Source organism: Nannobrachium achirus, assembly GCF_963921795.1.
Source record: "Nannobrachium achirus genome assembly, chromosome: 23".
NCBI lineage: Eukaryota > Metazoa > Chordata > Actinopteri > Myctophiformes > Myctophidae > Nannobrachium > Nannobrachium achirus.
The window spans coordinates 31,170,524-31,189,266 of record NC_137830.1 but is presented as its reverse complement, the minus strand read 5'-3'; the positions used below and the strand labels follow the sequence as shown (position 1 = coordinate 31,189,266).

Here is an 18,743-nt window from a genome sequence, read left to right as displayed (position 1 = left end):
AATAAAAGGCTGCGACGACGCGCCCGTGCATATTATCTTTATGCTAATGTGCTGTGCCACGCGTCAGTCTGCTTCCACCCTGCAGGGGAAACATACAGGGCTGTCTTTGTATTATATTTCGGCGTGTCATTCTAAAAAAGAAAGAAAAGAAAAGACAGCCGACACAATATTTTGTTATGTTTCTGTTCTGAGCGTGTGTGTGTGTGTGTGTGTGTGTGTGTGTGTGTGTGTGTGTGTGTGTGTGTGTGTGTGTGTGTGTGTGTGTGTGTGTGTGTGTGTGTGCGTGTGCGTTGTACTTTGATACAACTCGAGAAATAACTAATTAAGGTTCTGGAAACAAATCTAAGCGTGCCCAAGAACAAAATAATGCAGAGCAACTTGTTCCGGGCTTTCATTTGTTCTTGGGGGAAGGAACTACTCTGATTTATTTTTACTATAGCAATACCGCTATGCAGAAATTCTCTGTTACAAAGATCTGTTTTCAAGACTTTACTTGAGTAAATGTACAAAAGTGCCTCAAAATATACTCTTATCTACAAAAAGGAAAAAAAGAAAGAAAAAAAAAAGAAAGAAAAACAATGCAATGTCAGCTTGTATATCAGCTATTTTCAAATAGCTAAAGTATAAAATAGGGCTTCCTTGGCTAATGTATGGTTTGTAATAATATAATTCATATATATTATGATTCTTGCTGGGCACTGGTGCTGCATTAACTTTTTCTTTTCCTTTTTTTCCCACCACGACGACCTTGACACGAATCCCTCAAGTTCTGGTGCCAATACCCAACGAGAACAGAACAAAAATAATAACAAATGTTTCATGCGAATTATCTGCGAGTTCTTTGCTTATTTCCCTCAATGTCTTGCAAGGGAACAAGGGAAGTGAGTTGTTGTTTTTTGGGGGAGACAGTGAAATTCAGCTCTCCGGCTTTTGACAGAGACTGACTGGAGGTTGACAGAGCTGTAGAATGAAACCAACACCCTTGACAGTGTCTGTCTGCTGTAGTGCAATGCCCATTACCAGAGTACTGGGAGAGGAAGCAAGGAACTCGCTACTGTATGGCTATGGTGAAATGACCAGAGTACAAGGAGAGGGAGCAAGAAAGGAAACTATAGCTGGCTTGTTGATTATCCAACTGAAAAGGTGACATACTGTATCTACTGACAGTATTAGACGGAAGGACGGACAGACATGCAGGCAGGCAGGCAGGCAGATGATTCTAGTAAATAGAAAATGATGTAAAAAAAGAACATTATTAAAGAAAGGAGAAAAAAATGCCCATTTTAGTGTATTTGTTGGTATTTGTCTTAACAAATATCCTACCGTTTTCTTTTCATTGTTTTTATCAGTCATTGACAATTATGTATCCTTCTAAGATAAAACAGGATTAAAACCAGAAATGAACCCTGTATTAACTAAATCAAGTCATTGACATTTTATGAATTACAGGAAATCTAGGAATCAGGGAATTAAAATAAATGCATGCAAGAACGAGATCAACCGTATTACAAAGAAAGCAAAAACAGGGATCTTCAATTAAAAAGATAATGGCGGATAAAAATAATCACCAATCAGCTATGGAATGCAATAACAAACTCAAGATTAAAATTTACAAAGTCAATCAGGGAATAAGAGGCAGGGCCAGATACTGTAAACCCTACAGATTAATCTACCAACTGAAAGAAGTTCAAAGTTCATCCCTTCATACCTCTTATAACGGACCTATCCATTAAGCAAGGTCAATTTCCTGAGAGTAACCAACAAAAAAGAGACGTAAACTACATCCCAACAATTACCGTCCTGTTCCCATTCTGTGCTCAATATCTAACATAATTGAAAGGTTTGTATGTGAACGAATTGACTATAATTGTCATCTCAGCACTGCTGAAATAGGAAAGAAGTAGACATTGGGAGGTTTTACGGCATGGCTATGCATGGACACACACACACATGTTAAATTAAATAGTTACCCTGGTTTCAGTGTGCTAAGTGACTCTGAAGTTACAGCTAAGGAAGACGTCACTAGGCTGCATTTTAAACAATAAAATATCTGGATAGATTATAGCTAAAAGTAATCTCAAAGGTCAACCAAAATGTAAAAACTTTCTAAACAGAATATCCACATTTTATTGTTAAAAGTGCAAAAAATTTGGCAGTGGCACTCATTCAAAGTCCTTTTGATTATACCTGCACATGCATCCTGCCACACTCGTATCCCTATGATCCTAAAAAAGAAATTGCGGACCTCTCAAAATAAATGAGTTAGCTTCACCCACAAGCTCCATTCCAGAACTCATCTCCTCCCGGCTCATTTCAGTAGCCCTGACTGGCTCAGTTTCTTTTATCAAAATATGCACATGGTTCACAGGACGGTAAACAATGTGGCTCCCAAATATCTACGCAATAACCTTTCCAGGGTTAGTGATGCTCATAGCTTCTCCGTCAGAGGCAGCTCCACAGGCTTCGTTCCATGCAGACTGAAAAGCTGAACGAGCTCTTTTTTCATCCTTTTGACCAAATATGTGCAAATCGAAGTACGAATGTTTTGTTGTAAATAAAGAAATACATAACTACTCAATATTCCTACATATTACGGGCGCCTGCTCTCACAAACCACTTACAGCACAGCAGTGAAACATTGAAATGTATAAGTGTGTTTGTTTGTTGTTAGTTTGTTTGTTTCTTTTATTTATTGTTTTTTGTCATTAACTCAAGAGTCCTTCTAGGCAAAATGACAATACTTTTTCGAACTGGTCTCTGTATATCGTCGCTGTTGGGTGAAAACCTCGTATCTCCAAGTTTCAAATGTGTACGTTCTTTCGCAAAGTAAAGCCCTGCTTCATCATACAAGGCCGTCGCACAAAAGTAGTGAAAACAGCAGATCTACGCGTTGTGTGCTTGTAGATCGACTGTTTTCACTAGTTGAAAATTTTAAAATTATACATGCAAAACCAACGGTTTTGGACATTCAAGGTTTTCACCCGACAACAACGATATTTTAGATTTGTTTGATTGAATACTTTAACAGTTTGCAAAAAGTTCATAAGTATACAATAATGTAAAGGATAAACAGAAGTATAGAGCTTAAAGGTGTCATGTTGCGCCGCGATATTTCACATTATGAATATGATACAGTAGGTCACATGGTCTCTCTGTAAACGCTCTGAAACAGTCAGAGAGCAGAGAGAGCACAGCGCCTCCTGGCTGCCTCGGCTCGCACTGACCAGGAAATTGAGGAAGTAGCCTCAACTTAAAATTGTAATTCTGCACATAAATCAATCGAATATCTTAGTTACATCGATATCGTCCCAGTGAACTAGTTTCTTGAAGCTTATCTATCTATAAATGCGAGAAGTCTCTGCGTGTCTGTCTGTCTGTCTGTGTGTCTGTAATCCGCGTATCTCGAGAACCGTTCGTCCCACCGGCTTCAGATTCGGCACGCGCGTTCCCCGCCGCGGCACGGAGTTTTCCCGAACCGGCGCGAAACGTTCGGAATCTCCTTATGCTGGGTTGATTGTTGACATCAGGCTGTTCCGGAGGAAATCGGCGAAAGCTCTGACTCATTGTGACATCACTTCATAAAAGGCTCTGACATCACGTACGCCACATGAGTCAACAAAAAATCTCTGTGATTGTGTATGTATGTATGTAATCCGCGTATCTCGAGAACCGTTCGTCCCACGGGCACGCGCGTTCTCCATATATGGGCATAAAATGAATGCCCCCATATATGGGCATAAAATGGATTGCAGACAGACAGATACAGATATCTCCATATATGGACATAAATGGACAGAGGCAAACAGATGGTCAAAGATCTCCATATATGGGCATAAAATGGACGCAGACAGACAGATACAGATATCTCCATATATGGGCATAAATGGACACAGGCAAACAGATGTTCAAAACGGGTCCTATGACAACAGGTATAATGAGGTTTGCATTAAAGGGGGAACCGGCACTGTGTCTGCAACACAGTTGGAGGCACAGACAGATACTCCATATATGGGCATAAAATGGACGCAGATAGACAGATATCTCCATATATGGGCATAAAATGGACGCAGATAGACAGATATCTCCATATATGGGCATAAAATGGACCCAGAACTATAACTGCAGTGATCTCCATATATGGACATAAAATGGACGCCGACAGACAGACAGACAGATACAGATATCTCCATATATGGGCATAAATGGACACAGGCAGACAGATGGTCAAAACGGGTCCTATGAAAACAGGTATAATGGGGTTTGCATTAAAGGGCGGGGCATTCATTCCCTATTTACATTGTTCCGAGTTGGCCGGGCGGCCCAGCTTCTAGTTCATTATAATTATAAAAATCGCTATGATAGCAGCACAGCACAGTGGCGTCAGTTCAGTTCAGAATCCAGCCTTCAACCACCCAGCAGCGGGGGTGGTAATAATTGTGAAAATGATTTTTATATGCACAGATTTAAGGCCACTTTTAACCAAACAGATACGTGGCCGAATCGGCGGCGGATAGCGGCGGAAAGCGTCTGTTGCCGAACGGGAGCTCATCGGTAGGTTTTCGGCAGCGGGTCGGGAACGCTATCGACCAGTATCGACGGAAAACTGGAAGACTGGACTTGCTCAGTTTTGTAGAGTCGCCCCTGGACATTGGTGAATTGTAGCGAGTTGTAATGGACCATTAGTTTGCTACTGCTGCAGCAAAACCAAGCCTAAATAAGCCAGAGACATTTTCCCGTTGCACATTTTAACTAAATAGCATATTCACAATCTCAACGCTCAATTTCCTATACTAATCAACTCCAAGGCAACGCTAGTAATAGTGATGTGTGTTGTTTTGGTGTGAGGAGAAGTAAACAACGGACAGGAAGCATCTCCGCTTCTGCTCCACGGTTGCCAGATTCTGTGAGTTAAACAAGCGACCAGGTCTATGAAAACAAGGCCTAAAGAAGCATCCAGTTTCACCTATTGAGCTCTATTACATTAGCTATTTTCTAAAAGAATGTTGATAGCAAGGCCAAATAAGCAACTACAATTCAGAAACATGCCCAAACAAAAGTAACCCACAACTAGCAACATTATAGGAAAACAGGATCAAAGTCGCTTGTAACGAGCCGATATGGCAACACAGTGTGCATGCGCAAAACTGTACAGTAATTACAGTCGACATACAGTCGGCTGGAAAATTCAATGTGCTTAGTTTTTTGCAGTTCTTTGCAGTTCTTTGCAGTCTGTGAACAGTTTGAACAAGTCTCCTGTAGTATTTTCGGTGTGGAGGCACCTTATGTAATAAAAGACATTTTCACATTTTCATGGTGTGGGCAAGGGGAGACAATACAGTACAGTGAAGTACAGTAGAGGCGCAGCGTGACGTCATCAACAATATTAGCCAAACATAAAGCCTGATTTTCCTTTTTTTTGTGTGTGTCTTAACAGTTTTAAGTGGCTCATGTATGATTCATAATAATAATCTATAAATAAACAAAGTAACTATCAACAACAGCAGTCAAATAATTGTAGTGGAGTAAAAAGTACAATATTTGCCTCGGAGATAGTGGAGTAAAAGTATCGTAGGCCTAGTATATGTATTGAACACATTTAGAGGGATGTCCGTTGTGGTCCGTGTTGCATAAATGCACACTCTTATCTGCAATTTCATGCTCCCGAACCCTTTGTTCTGCGCTGGTCGACTTGTCGGGAGGCCGATATTGATTCCCGTTGGGAGGGGCGAGAGCATTGAGGGGGGGGGGGGAGGGAGAGAGAGAGAGAGAGAGAGAGAGAGAGAGAGAGAGAGAGAGAGAGAGAGAGAGAGAGAGAGAGAGAGAGAGAGAGAGAGAGAGAGAGAGAGAGAGAGAGCGCGAGCGAGCGAGCTAGCTTCAGAAGGGAGAAGTGAGTGTTGTTTGAGGATTTGCCAGTGGTGTTGGTGTAAGTGTCATCTCAGTGGGTGGTAGAGGAGAGTGAGGGGACTAAGTGGAAATACTTGCCTTCCCCTGTGGTTGCTCCTGGCAGTGGTCTGACAAACAACCCAGTCATTTATACGACCGGAAAGCCGTTACCAGAACCATGAGAATGTCCTTGTTTACCGTTATTCCAGCTATACTGTAGGCCATTTGTGTCAATGCTTATGATACGAAATCCACCCAAAATGACTTATTTTCAATCAATTACTCAATTTTCCCCATGAAAGAAATTCATAATTCATGAATTCATAGACTTTTCTTTTCTTTTTTTCCCCCCGCAAAGACTCAATTGAGTCATCAAATTATTGGCTTAGGAATAAAAAACAATAATAATAAAAAAAAGAAGTAGCCTAATTTTTGGGGTGAAATAGGCTCATCGGGTGGGAAAATTGTCTCCTGAGATGCCCTTCAACGCACTTTAAACTCAATGCATCTTTTGCACAGTTTAAATAGTATACTATAACGTTCCATTATGTATCTGTAACTTTTGTTAATTAAGATAGCCACTTGTACTCAGTTTTTTGGATGTATTCCTCTACTGTATGTGTTTCTCTCATTGATGTTGTTGTTGTTGTTGTTTGTATTGTTTGCTCGCCATCTCGTCACAGTAAACGGGGGTATACACTACAGTGCCTCTCGAGCATAAATAAAGCTTGGAAAGAAATCTGTGTCAGTAAACGCTCTGTGCACCTCACTTGCTTTACAAAAAGCATTCTGGCTTATTTGTGCCGCGTTGCTCAAAACACTGCTTTCCATGGCACATGTCCCCTTACTGTGCAGAGTAAAAATGGGTCCCCGTGCATTTTAGATACCCACACGTGTGTCCTTTTTCTGAATGAGAGGGGAGATGGAGAGCGAGCGTGAGACGGAGAACGACGACCGCCGTCTATAAAACGGCATCACGGCAGGTCATGAAAATCTGTGTTTGAAAAATTAAAGGTACCAATACTGCAATGTAGAAGTATTTTGTTAAAAGTAAAAGTCTGGAATTCAAAATATATTTAATAATAATCATCTACAAAGTAAGTAGTAACTAAAGTTTTCAAATAATTGTAGTGGAGTAAGTACAAATTTGCCTCTGAGATGTAGTAGTGGAAGTGAAAGTATTGGAAATTGGAAACACTTAAGTAAATTACACATACCTCAAAAGTATTCTCAAGTACAGTAGAGTGCATGTACTAGTAGTTACTTTACACCACTGGTGAAAATAAAAAGAAATGTTGCGTGCACACATACTGTGTATATAACTCTCTGGGTAACTCTGTGCGGGGCAGGGCAGCTCCAGTCATAGAGACTGCCCAGTGTGTGTCAGGCCCAGCACCAGGATGAAATGACTGAGAGGGCCAGTTGAAAATGCCAACATCGTGTCTATATATTAAAACAATATGTTATCAGCAAGGTTCATCAACGTTTACATGGACAAATGTCTCCGTAACAAGACTTGGCCTCGTTCGTGGCAGATGTTTGCTTTTTAGTTTTCTTTGTACAGTACATATGACATTACAATGTTGTCATTTTGATCACAAGAACCAATTACTGAATGTCAGTCTCCAGGTATTCTTCAGAATATACAATACTGATTTATTATCACAAAAATGTATAGCACGTTAAGAGTCCACTAGGACAGCGGTTCTGTTTTTCAAGGACCCCCATAAATGGAACCACAAATGTGCACATTAGGTGCACTCCTAGAGTTACAGACCTTAGGTAAATGAGGTAATTGCTCATCCCCCAATGTCATGAAGGCTAATTTGACCTTTGGGCGACACAAATAAGTCGGTGTGTCCGAAAACGTAGTTACTGCACTCTGCCTTTGTAGGGCAGTGCAAGGTAAGAAAGGCTATAGCTCTTTGTGTGTTTCTGGTAATATAAGTGTCTACTCATTTTGTATGTCCGTGGCAAAAAAAAGAGAATTTTGACAAAGATATCCACCACAATGACCACCATGACCCCTATCAGTGTGTCATTCTTATTCATTGATTTAACAACACAATAAGCCCCTGAAAAACTAATATACAACGCCAACATTTATTTCACAGTAAAGAAAAGCCATACGGTACGTTTTCTCCTTGACTCAAATAACATTAGGCTACATTACACAGAACCAAACAGGACACCACACTCTAAGCGGGGGTCTGCTGGGGAAACATGTCATGTCAGAAAGCCAGTTAGTCAGCCATGCTAGCCGCTATACCGCCACTCCATCCACAGAGACCCCCAGCGGGGCTGTGTAGCCAATGTTCCTGTGGTGAATCTGTAATGTGGCTCACTCTGTATGTTGGCCTCTCTCTCTCTCTCTCTCTCTCTCTCTCTCTCTCTCTCTCTCTCTCTCTCTCTCTCTCTCTCTCTCTCTCTCTGCATCCCAGTGCCATTTTTTCTCCCTTCGGCCTCCTTTTGTGTTGCCTCTCTGTGTTCTCTGTGTGCACACATCCATATGCACACATCCGTATGCACACGCGTGCACACTCTCACACACACACACACACACACACACACACACACACACACACACACACACACACACACACACACACACACACACACACACACACACACACACACACACACACTGACACATGCGCACATAAGCACACGTGCACACACATCACAGAAAGCTGTCTGGAGGACAGACTGAAGGCTGTGGACTTTCCACAAGAGTGAGGTGTGTGTGTGCGTGCGTGCATGTGCGCGTGTGTGTGTTTCAGGAGCATGGGGAGACAGATGGGGGAATGAAGCCCGAGGTTGTGAGTGTCTCCCTGGGTTGCACCCGGCTGTGCGGCTGGCCTGTGGACCGGAGCGGACTGGAACGGAGTGGGAAACGGTGTCAATCGCCCCCCACCCTTGCATACCAATCCGGGCCTGGAGTCGAGTCTCTGACTCTTTTTGTGCCAAGGAACCCCGAATGGATGTATATTTTTCGGCCCCATCCATCTGCCACCTTACCGTCCACGCAGGCGGGCCTGGCTCTCGTGGTCCCGGCGATCTGGCCCTTCTTGCAGGCACAGCGGGCGGTCTGTCTGGCGACGGTCCGCCGCGGCTGGCTGCTGTCCCTGTCCAGCGTCACGATCTCACACGTCCCCGCCGCCAACTGGCCTGCAAGTCACAACACAACCAAAACAATGGCAGCCTGTCAGGGAGAGAGGATCTCTTTAAACGCTCTACTCACACACCACCAGTGTTGATTTTGTCGACTAAAACCATGATGAAAATTGTTTGTCGACTGCGTTTCTTTCACTGACGAAAACGAAATAAAAACGAAATAAAAACTAATCTGTGATGACTAAGACTAAGACTAAATATATTGATAATTTCATCAACAAAATTAAAACTAGACTAAAACATTAGTAAATTATGACTAAAACTAAATTACATTTTATTCAAAAGACTATGACTAAAACTAAATCAAAATTTGCTGTCAAAAACAACACTGTCACACACACACATGAGAGTAACACTTCCTTCCTATACATTGGTGGGAAGCAGAAGCAAAAGTAAATGGATAGGTTTTGATTGATTGATTGATTATTTTATTAGACAAAAAATGGAGAACAGTACAAGTATCGTCAATACAACTGAAATGTAGTACAGTACGAGTACAGTTAAACACCCTGCCTGAAAGGAACATCCCAAATAAGACTTTTTGCTGTCTTTTTTTTTTACGTTGGAAGCCCTCTGTATTTAATTCATGAACATAATAAACAGCAAGCAAAGAAAACATACTATAATATCGCAGTTATAAAAAAACACTACTGTATGTACAGGATAGGGGAAACAAGGGGGTGGGGGTTGTGGTGGAATTCAGATCAATCAATAATCATGAGAAACAGAGGAGACAAGACAATTATATTAGGTGGTGGTGTGGTCAAGTTTATATAACATGATATCATGGACAGAAGTACAATTAACACTCTGGGCAGTGGTAAAAGAGTTCTGCCAAGAAGAATGGTCAAACACTAGAGTTATACTGTGGCTTCAAGGCCTCTGGAACGAGCTGTACCATAACACTGAAAGGTGAGTTTTCAGGGCAGTTTTGAAGGATGCCAGTGAGCTACATGATTTAAGGGAAGTAGTTGAGGAATTCCACACCTGGGTGGCAGACAGTGATGTAGAAGGAGAATTTACCCATATTTACCACCCGAAAAACTATGTGTTTTCTATTGATTACTCACCCCATGGAGACCGACAGCGGTTCCCTACGGAGACACAAAGGATTTCACTGTATTTGCTGCTAAATAGTATTTTTTTAGGGAGCAAAACTTTTACTATTGTCTGTTTTTTTTGTGGACCCAAGACTAGCGACCACTTTGTGGTAGCTAATGGGGATCCTAATAAAGAATAAAGAATAAAGGAGACTCTTTGTGTCTCCATAGGGAACCACCATCCCTAAGCCAATTATTGGTTTAGGAATGCGACAAAAACAAAAAAGAAATATCCATGAATTCAAGTCTCAATGGGTATGAGTAATTGATAGGAAAAAGGTAATTTTGGGGGTGAACGAAAAACTACCCTTGCGAATATGTATCAATGTCCATAGAAAATTATCAATGTCATCAGGGGGTTGCATCTGGTTGCTGATACTTGTATTTTCATCGAGTGACAAAACCTGACCTTCAGTCAGTCAGTCAATCAATTGACGACGTCAACAAAGTTATTTGAAGCCGATGGTGCACCCAAACCTTTTTGTCTCAGGGCACCCCATGAATATTTTTTTAATCCGAGACACCCATACATTATAATTTTCACTCCCGGCAGCACCTTATATTTATAGCATATCGTCATTGTCAGGTGGAAACCTTCTATGTCCAAAACCGTTCGTTTTGTATTTATCATCTATAAAATGTACCAACATAGTGAAAACAGCTGATCTACAAGCACACAACTAGATCGGCTGTTTTCACTAGTTTTGTGCGACGGTCTTGTATGATGAAGCAGGGCAAAAGACGTACACTTTTGAAACTTGGAGATACAAGGTTTCTGCCCGACAGTGACGATATTTTAGTGATTATGTTGCGAGGAAAATGTTGAGATAATAGCCATTTTGGTTAGAACTGACCGAAAATAACTTTGTACTTAAAGTTTAAAATGATAGTAAATATCTTTTCTAGTGTCCAGATAAATTCCAAATATTATCTAATTATCTCATGGCACCCCTGGACTGCCGTCACGGCACCCCAGGGTGCCCCATCACCCACTTTGAAAACCCCTGCTTTAGAAGACTACCTGCCGCTGCGTCCATTACCGTGTCTTATCGGGGGCCGGTGACTCCAATAAGGCAAGCGGCAAACGCACTCATTAAAAATCTGCGAGCGAAAAAGCATGCATACTGATGAACTGTTTAATTGGTGGCCCACATTCCTCCACTGGATTCGGTGCGCTGACCTTTTTGCCCTCCTACCGGAGTTCTCCCCCCTCCTTTGCTGCTGACAAATTAACCTCTATCTATGCGGGGGGGACCTGCAGTCATCCCGGGACGGGGGGGCTTATCAGGGTCTTAATTGTGATTGGCACGGGGACGGAAGTCGTGATTAAATCTGGGGGGCTTAAGTCGCGCGCAGCCACCTCGGTGGCCGGCTTAATGAAGTGAGCCCCGTGCGAGGTCAGGGCCAGAGTAATGGGGATCTGTCACCGCCGCTCTCCACGCCGTTCCAAAGCCTCAGTGCTCGTTTAACTCTGAGAGTGTTAACAAACGGACCCAACAGAGGATTTCACAGTGAAATGTGAACACGCTTGCTTGTCTGTGGCGTTTAGCCGCAGAGGACATTGAAACGGGGCCGATGTGCGCGTGTGTGTGTGTGCGTGTCTGTCTGTTTTTTTACGCTTATTAAAATATGAAGCCTCTAGCATACTTCCAGGGTGAAGAGATATCACCTCACCGTGGTGTAGTTTTCTAGCTATCACCTAGGCTTTGTTATACATTTTTAGGTGATAGCTAGAAAACTACACCGTGGTAGCTCTTCACCTTGGACTATGATAGAGGCTTCACGCAAAACAAAGAGATTCGTGTTCAAAAAGCGAAAGGAGAGAAACTGACGATACACATGCACAATTAGAAGGCAACCATTAATAGAAGGACGATATGTAGGTATGTAGGTGGGGGAATAAAAGACAATGGAAAGAGGTTTTAAAAACAACATGGTAGCGGGATGGATGCGCGTGTGTGTGTGTGTATAGAATAATATGTGTATAGAATAATATAAAAAATATAGAATTATCTCGCGGCACCCCTAGACTGCACTGGACGGCACTCCTGGGTACCCGGTCACCCACTTTGAAAACCCCTGGTCTACGTCTATGGATTATAGTTTGCACATTAAAGGCAATGAAACAAGAGCAAAGCTGACATAATAATAAAAACAATATATTTGTAGGAAACAAAGATCTATGCCAGTGGTTTTCAACCAGTGGTCTGGGGACCACCAGTGGTCCTTGAGGTGGTTCCAGATGGTCCCCAGCTAAATGATAGATGTGTGGGACAAATGGACCCTTGTAGATCTTTAACTCTCTCAAGAGTTAAATTATTGTTAAACATCTGCATTACTTAATTTTCAAGAATTTAATACAATTAAGAGAATGTAGAAGAATTGCTATTTTTGATCAACATTTGCCTGTTGTCTCTATATTGTACCAACAACATCAAGGCTAAATCTCATCAAATGGTGGTCCGTGGGCAGTGGTGGAAAAAGTACTCACATTTGTTAAGTAAAAGTATCAATACTGCATTCTAGAGATAATCTGTTTAAGTAGAAGTCCAGAATTCAAAATTTCATTGAGTAAAAGTACAAACGTATTGGCTTTGGAAATGTACTTGTGTCGCATTGCGACGCGTTGTGAGCTTGTAGATCGGCTATTTTCAAATGGCCGAGGTATAAAATAGGGCTAAAATAGGGCTAATAATGTATGTTTTGTGATATTATAATGTATATCTGCAAAGTAACTAATAACTAAAGTGTTCAAATAAATGTAGTGGAGTAAAAGTACAATATTTGGATCCCAGATGTAGTTGAGTAGAAGTAAAAGTATTGGAAATTTGGAAACACTCAAGTAAAGTACAAATACCTCGAAAGTGTACTTAAGTACAGTACTTGAGTAAATGTACTGCCCAACAAATGCCCAACAAATAATGGACCTGGGTTTGAAAAGGGTTGAAAACCACCATTAGCCATGGCAAGCCCTATAGTTGGGGTGTGGCCGTGCACACACACACACACACACACACACACACACACACACACACACACACACACACACACACACACACACACACGCACACACACACACTTACCCCGGAAACACACGCTCAACGAAAGCCTTGCGATCGACCCCCTCACTCAGATACCTTGAACTGTTCTATTTCCACAGAGCCACACAGATCAATACATTGGATTTGAGGCGTTTAACATCAGTCACCTTACGGCACTTTGACTTTCTGGCCATTAATTTCTTTCCGTCGACGCTGCTGATGTCAAAGGAAAGTTGAGTCCCTCTCTCTCCTGCATGTACGTTCTCTCTCTCTCTCTCTCTCTCTCTCTCTCTCTCTCTCTCTCTCTCTCTCTCTCTCTCTCTCTCTCTCTCTCTCTCTCTGTCTCTCTCAACCCCTGTTGTTATGAGCTGCCGTGACTCAATTACTGCCAGGCCAATATCTAGTGAAAGCTGTGAGCAGCACTGCACTCATTTAGAGTCAATCACATTTCCTATATTGCTCGGGTGCCTGGGAAGTTGGTCTGCATGGTCCTGATCTCTGTCAAGAAACTTCTTTTCAGCAAACACTTCTTCCTTTTTGATAGGAGTTCCCTAGCTGCCTCTTCTTTTCACCACCACGAGGCAGTGTTAATTTTTTCAGCAAATTCTGATTTAGTCTTAGTCTTAAGAGGAACACACACTGGACGCGGAGGCGGCGCGGAAGCGGCGAGTCAAAACATACAGCCCCATTTTTTTCAATGAACTAACCCACACAGGCGGCATCAGACGTGCGCAGCCGTGGGTCTGCCGCCTCACCTGCCGTGCAGATACGCCACTGTTCTATTTTTCTAGCGTTGCCGCGCGGTGAACATGTTCTGGTTCTCCCCACCGGGGGAAATGGATGTGCTGTGTGTGTGGCAGCGCGCCGCATCCAGTTTGGGTTACCGCGCGGCACTTCACGTGCGTCGATACCACGGCACGCCGCTGCGCAGCCGCCCGCGTCCAGTGTGTGCTCCCCTTGAGTCTTTTGAATAAAAATGGCGAGAGTATTGGAGAGTATTGGCTTCAAAAAGTACTTCAAGTACCAAAAGTAAAAGTACAAAATGTTTGAAAATAGATCTACAAGCTCACAACGCGTCACGATGCGCTGGAACGTACCGCCGGAACGTACCGCCAGAACGTACCGCACATTCCCAAACATAAACATTGTGTCGCCCGCCGCGTAACATGCGATCGTATCGATCTAGCTATGAAACATCAATAGCAGACATGTTATGTTGTGTATGATTACTAGTTCGTAGCACTCCTATTCTGCCTTTTTCTTTGGTTAGCAAGTAGCAAGCAACAGGCTAGCCACATAACAACACTACGTAATTTGCTTTGCTACTGTTGTGATTGGTCAGGCGGTGAACCAATCGCAGAAGACTGCCTCTTTGGCAACGCCCATCCCAGAAACTGTTGTGTATGAAAGCACGTTCAGACTGAATAATGGAGTGAAACGAAATGTCAATTCAGGCTGAGTGTCAGGCTACCTTTGTGGCTCAAGTTCTCTTTTTTTAGGGAACAATGTGTTTTTCCCTTATTTTTTTCTCTCCTTTCTTTCTCCTTTTTGAGCGGTGGTCACACCGTCTCCATAGCGTGGCCGTGTGTGTATCCGTCCGTGTGTGTGTGTGTGTGTCTGTCTGTCTGTCTGTCTGTCTGTAGCCTGAAGTACCTTTTTTGACCACACATGTTAAGGGAGGGGCGCTGTTGTTCAGGCCACTGAGGCCAGGCACACTCACACACATTCACATTCACACTCACATTCACGCCCGCCCGCCCGCACACACACACACACACACACACACACACACACACACGCAGCCTCCACCGCTCAGTTCACACGAGTGTGATTTTTTAATTTGGAGTAATTTTTAGCCCTTCTTGTTTTTCTTCCTAAAGTAGTCATTAAGCCAATGACTTCCTTCCACTGCTTGCCTCATATTGATCCCCACTGGCTCACCTGCCAGTGAGGAACCTCCACCGGGTGGACGTAGCACCTCCGCCTACTCCTCCAATTGATTCAACGCCACTGATTGACAGACACTCCCCCAGCCTGCAGTACAGAGGCAATATTCCTCTACCTGCCCAGGCTCCCCCAAAAGTGTACAATTGTAGCGACGTGCGGCAAGTCAATGTTTTGACTAAGATGTTGTCAAAATGTTCTGATCAATTTGAACATTATACACAAATTACTTTTTTGACAGACACTCATTTTGATTTTCAGTATAAAATGAAACTTAGGTATTTAAAAAGAGCTTTCAAATGTAAACAATATGAAATACAATTATGTATTATTACTAATGTTAGAATGACAATCATTTCTGATCCCAAGAGCAGACCGACTAGCGGATACTATTGCATCCTTCAAATCAAAACGAAAAACATATCTGTTCATAAAAGCCTTCCCCCTCCTGTCACGGTAAATTTGTACATTTTGTCTGTTGAACTTTGCATACTTTTTATCTGTTAGATGTGTTATTGTTTTTATGTTGCATCATTTAATTATGATTGTTTAATCCTTAGACATATTGTAACTATTGTTTCTCCATGCTCCATGTTTAAGTGTGTTTTTGTACCTACCCTAGGGGCCACGGGGAGAACATGCAAACTCCACACAGAGAAGCCCTTTCTCCAACCCCTAAGGTAAGGGCACTGATGACTTGGAGGAGAGAACACGCCCCCAGTGTCCCCGGCGGGTATCGAACCCAGGGACCTTCTTCAAATCTTTTTTGAAGAAGGTCCCTGGGATGCTACGTAGCATCATTGCTTCAAAAATATGTTGTGATGGGGGCCCACGGCCTTACACTCATAACGCCTCACAGCACAAGGTGTTGACAGTTGTGTCCTTGTAGATCTACTATTTTTTGGCAAATTGCTCCCTCAGAATATGGATTCTAGGGTTCAAGTGCGGTTTTGTAAAAAAAAAAAACAAAAAAAAAACACTTGAGAACCAATGTGCATTGGTGCAATCCGCCTTTTTCTTAAGTAAATTCCCCCCCTCCCCGTTTGTGTCTTCCTGTCCTGTAATGCCTGCTGTAGCAGCCTGAATGTTGCTATGCGACCACACACCCTCGCCAACCTTCCTGTGAGAACGCTGGCTTATGTTGTTCCCCAACGCTAGAGGCGCAGACATAATTCACTGTATACCAGCTCTCTCTCTCTCTCTCTCTCTCTCTCTCTCTCTCTCTCTCTCTCTCTCTCTCTCTCTCTCTCTCTCTCTCTCTCTCTCTAATATTGCAGTTGATGTGATTTGTTTTACTTTGCAGCACCATAAGGGAAAGATACAGAGAGAGAGAGAGAGAGATAAGTATTGCGGAGGTGAAAATGAATAAAAAAGACAATAAGATGCCAACATAATCAGCCGCACATGCGGACACAATGGACTGAGTGCATTAACGAGATCTAGAGAGAGGGGAGGAGGCTGCCGTGTGTAGCAGAGGTCAAGAACCCGGGATCGAACCTTTGTCGCCGGCTGCCTGCGAGGGGAGGGAACGCCTCCTCATCCGGCTTATCGCTTCGCTCGGAGCCGGAGCCTGGATTGGCCGTACCTGTTGTGTAACCCTGCACTCACAGGTGCCGGGGGGTTGAGAGGCTGCTTTGTTAATGTAATGCGTTGCATTCTATCCTCACTCTCTTCCGTTGTAGCGAGTGAGTCGTGATTAAAATGAACTCCCTATCCAAAGCCATAATGGGGCTCTTCATAATGAGCCCCCCCCCCCTCCCCCCGTGACCTTGGGTAAACCGACGTAAAGAATGGGCGCGGTCCCACGAGACAGACCCATTTCCCCCCCGGCCGTTATACATGTTTTAGAATAATGAAGTGTGCTTAATAACTGGTGTGTGTGTGTGTGGGTGTGTGGGGTGGGGGGGGGGGGGGGGACACAAAGAGCGATCATCAATTAAGACACACGGGACACTGGGAGAAACAAATGACCCCCGCTAAACCCCTGGTGACACAGGCTGGGATTGCACGCGCATAGACACAATATTTGCATGCACGTAGACACGCACATATGAATAAAATATAGAGGAACACATACACACACGCACACACGCACAAACACACAAACACACACAGACACACACACACACACACACACACACACACACACACACACACACACACACACACACACACACACACACACACACACACACAGGTAGCCCTGCACGTGTGTCATTACAAGCACAATACACACTGTATACACGACACAGAACCAGGTCATTTACCCCCCCCCCCCCCCCCCCCCACACTGCAATTAAGCACAGTTTTGCGCCCCCTGGGGGATGGCTACACTGTAACGGGGTCGTGATGAGGAGGGAAAGCACCATTAAACGCCACCAGGAACGCACAGGTCGGAAACCCCGGTGGTTGAAAGCGCTTGAAACGCCCACCCATCGCTTTCCTCCGTCTCTGCACCCTCAGGGGCAAGATGATGCTGCCCTGAGGAATCTGAATGTGCTAGCGCTTTTCGCCTAGAAGAACTAAGTGAACCGCCGCTTTTATGGGTGTTTTTATGACAAGTGTTATAATAATGAAAAGAAAAAGTACTTTAATTTAAAAAATCTTCATATTATTTACTAAAGGCTTAGCCTCATTTAAGACCAGGGGCCGACTCAAAAACATATGTCTATGTTGCTACTATATATCAGTGATTCTCAAACATTTTCATGTCAAGGACCCCCAAAATGTTATGCTTGTAGCGGCTATTTTCAGTGTTGTGTAGAGGGAAAAAAGATCAGACCAAGTACAGAGCCCATGGTCAAAGTATTTAACTCATTGCATGCCAGGCCCGATAATCCCGAGATTATTTCAATGTCTTTCCCTGCCAGGCCCGATAATCCCGAGAATTTCCCGTTTTTGAAAAAAAAAAAAAAAAAAAAAAAAATTCAAAAAAATGTTTTGACCTCAAAAAATGTAGTAGGCATGATAGCAATCGCGAAATTGCATGTTTAACCCCCATAGCAACCCCATCTATCAAACATGGCAGCCATCTTTGTTTACATTTTAGGAAAACATAATGGCTGGTATCTCATGAATGCCTGAACCGATTTCCATTCGGATTTTTTTGTTTGAAAGCTGTGAGCAATGTGGACACACGTGGTGCATTATCTAGGCATGGGTGTGCATGATCCGTGCACTAGGAATTACATGGAAGTCTATGGAGACCAGGGGCATATGAGAGTACGAAGGTATTGTTAAATGGCGCTGTATTTTAAGTGGTTACGTGTCTGAAAATACATTATAGTATATCGTCGTTGTCGGGTGAAAAACTTGTATGTCCAAAACCGTTTGTTTTTATCTTAAAAAAAAATCAAGCACACAACGCCTCGCGGTTAGGGTTACCAACCGTCCCGTAAAATACGGGATCGTCCCTTTTTTGGAAACTAAAAGACGTGTCCCGTATTGAACTGAAACGGGACGCTCTTTGTCCCGTATTTTAAGGTTGGGGGATAAATATGAATGACGGGATGATTTAATTGAGAAATGACAGCGATTCTGCCTGTCAGAGAGCTTCCACTTCCACTCTGCTCTCCTCTGAGACGATAAGTGCTGCATCCCA

The 18,743-nt window shown here is 43.1% G+C and overlaps 1 protein-coding gene across 1 annotated transcript in view; it reads right to left on the bottom strand.

The window, feature by feature from the left end:
- LOC308308877 (uncharacterized protein) overlaps positions 1-18,743 on the bottom strand; it is a gene marked incomplete at both ends in the record, with an annotated part of 169,778 nt that overhangs the window by 78,086 nt on the left and 72,949 nt on the right. Inside the window, one exon of the mRNA XM_080754334.1 lies at positions 8,902-9,051. Coding sequence (XP_080610460.1) covers positions 8,902-9,051 — 150 coding nt within the window. The remainder of the gene's footprint in view (positions 1-8,901; positions 9,052-18,743) is intronic.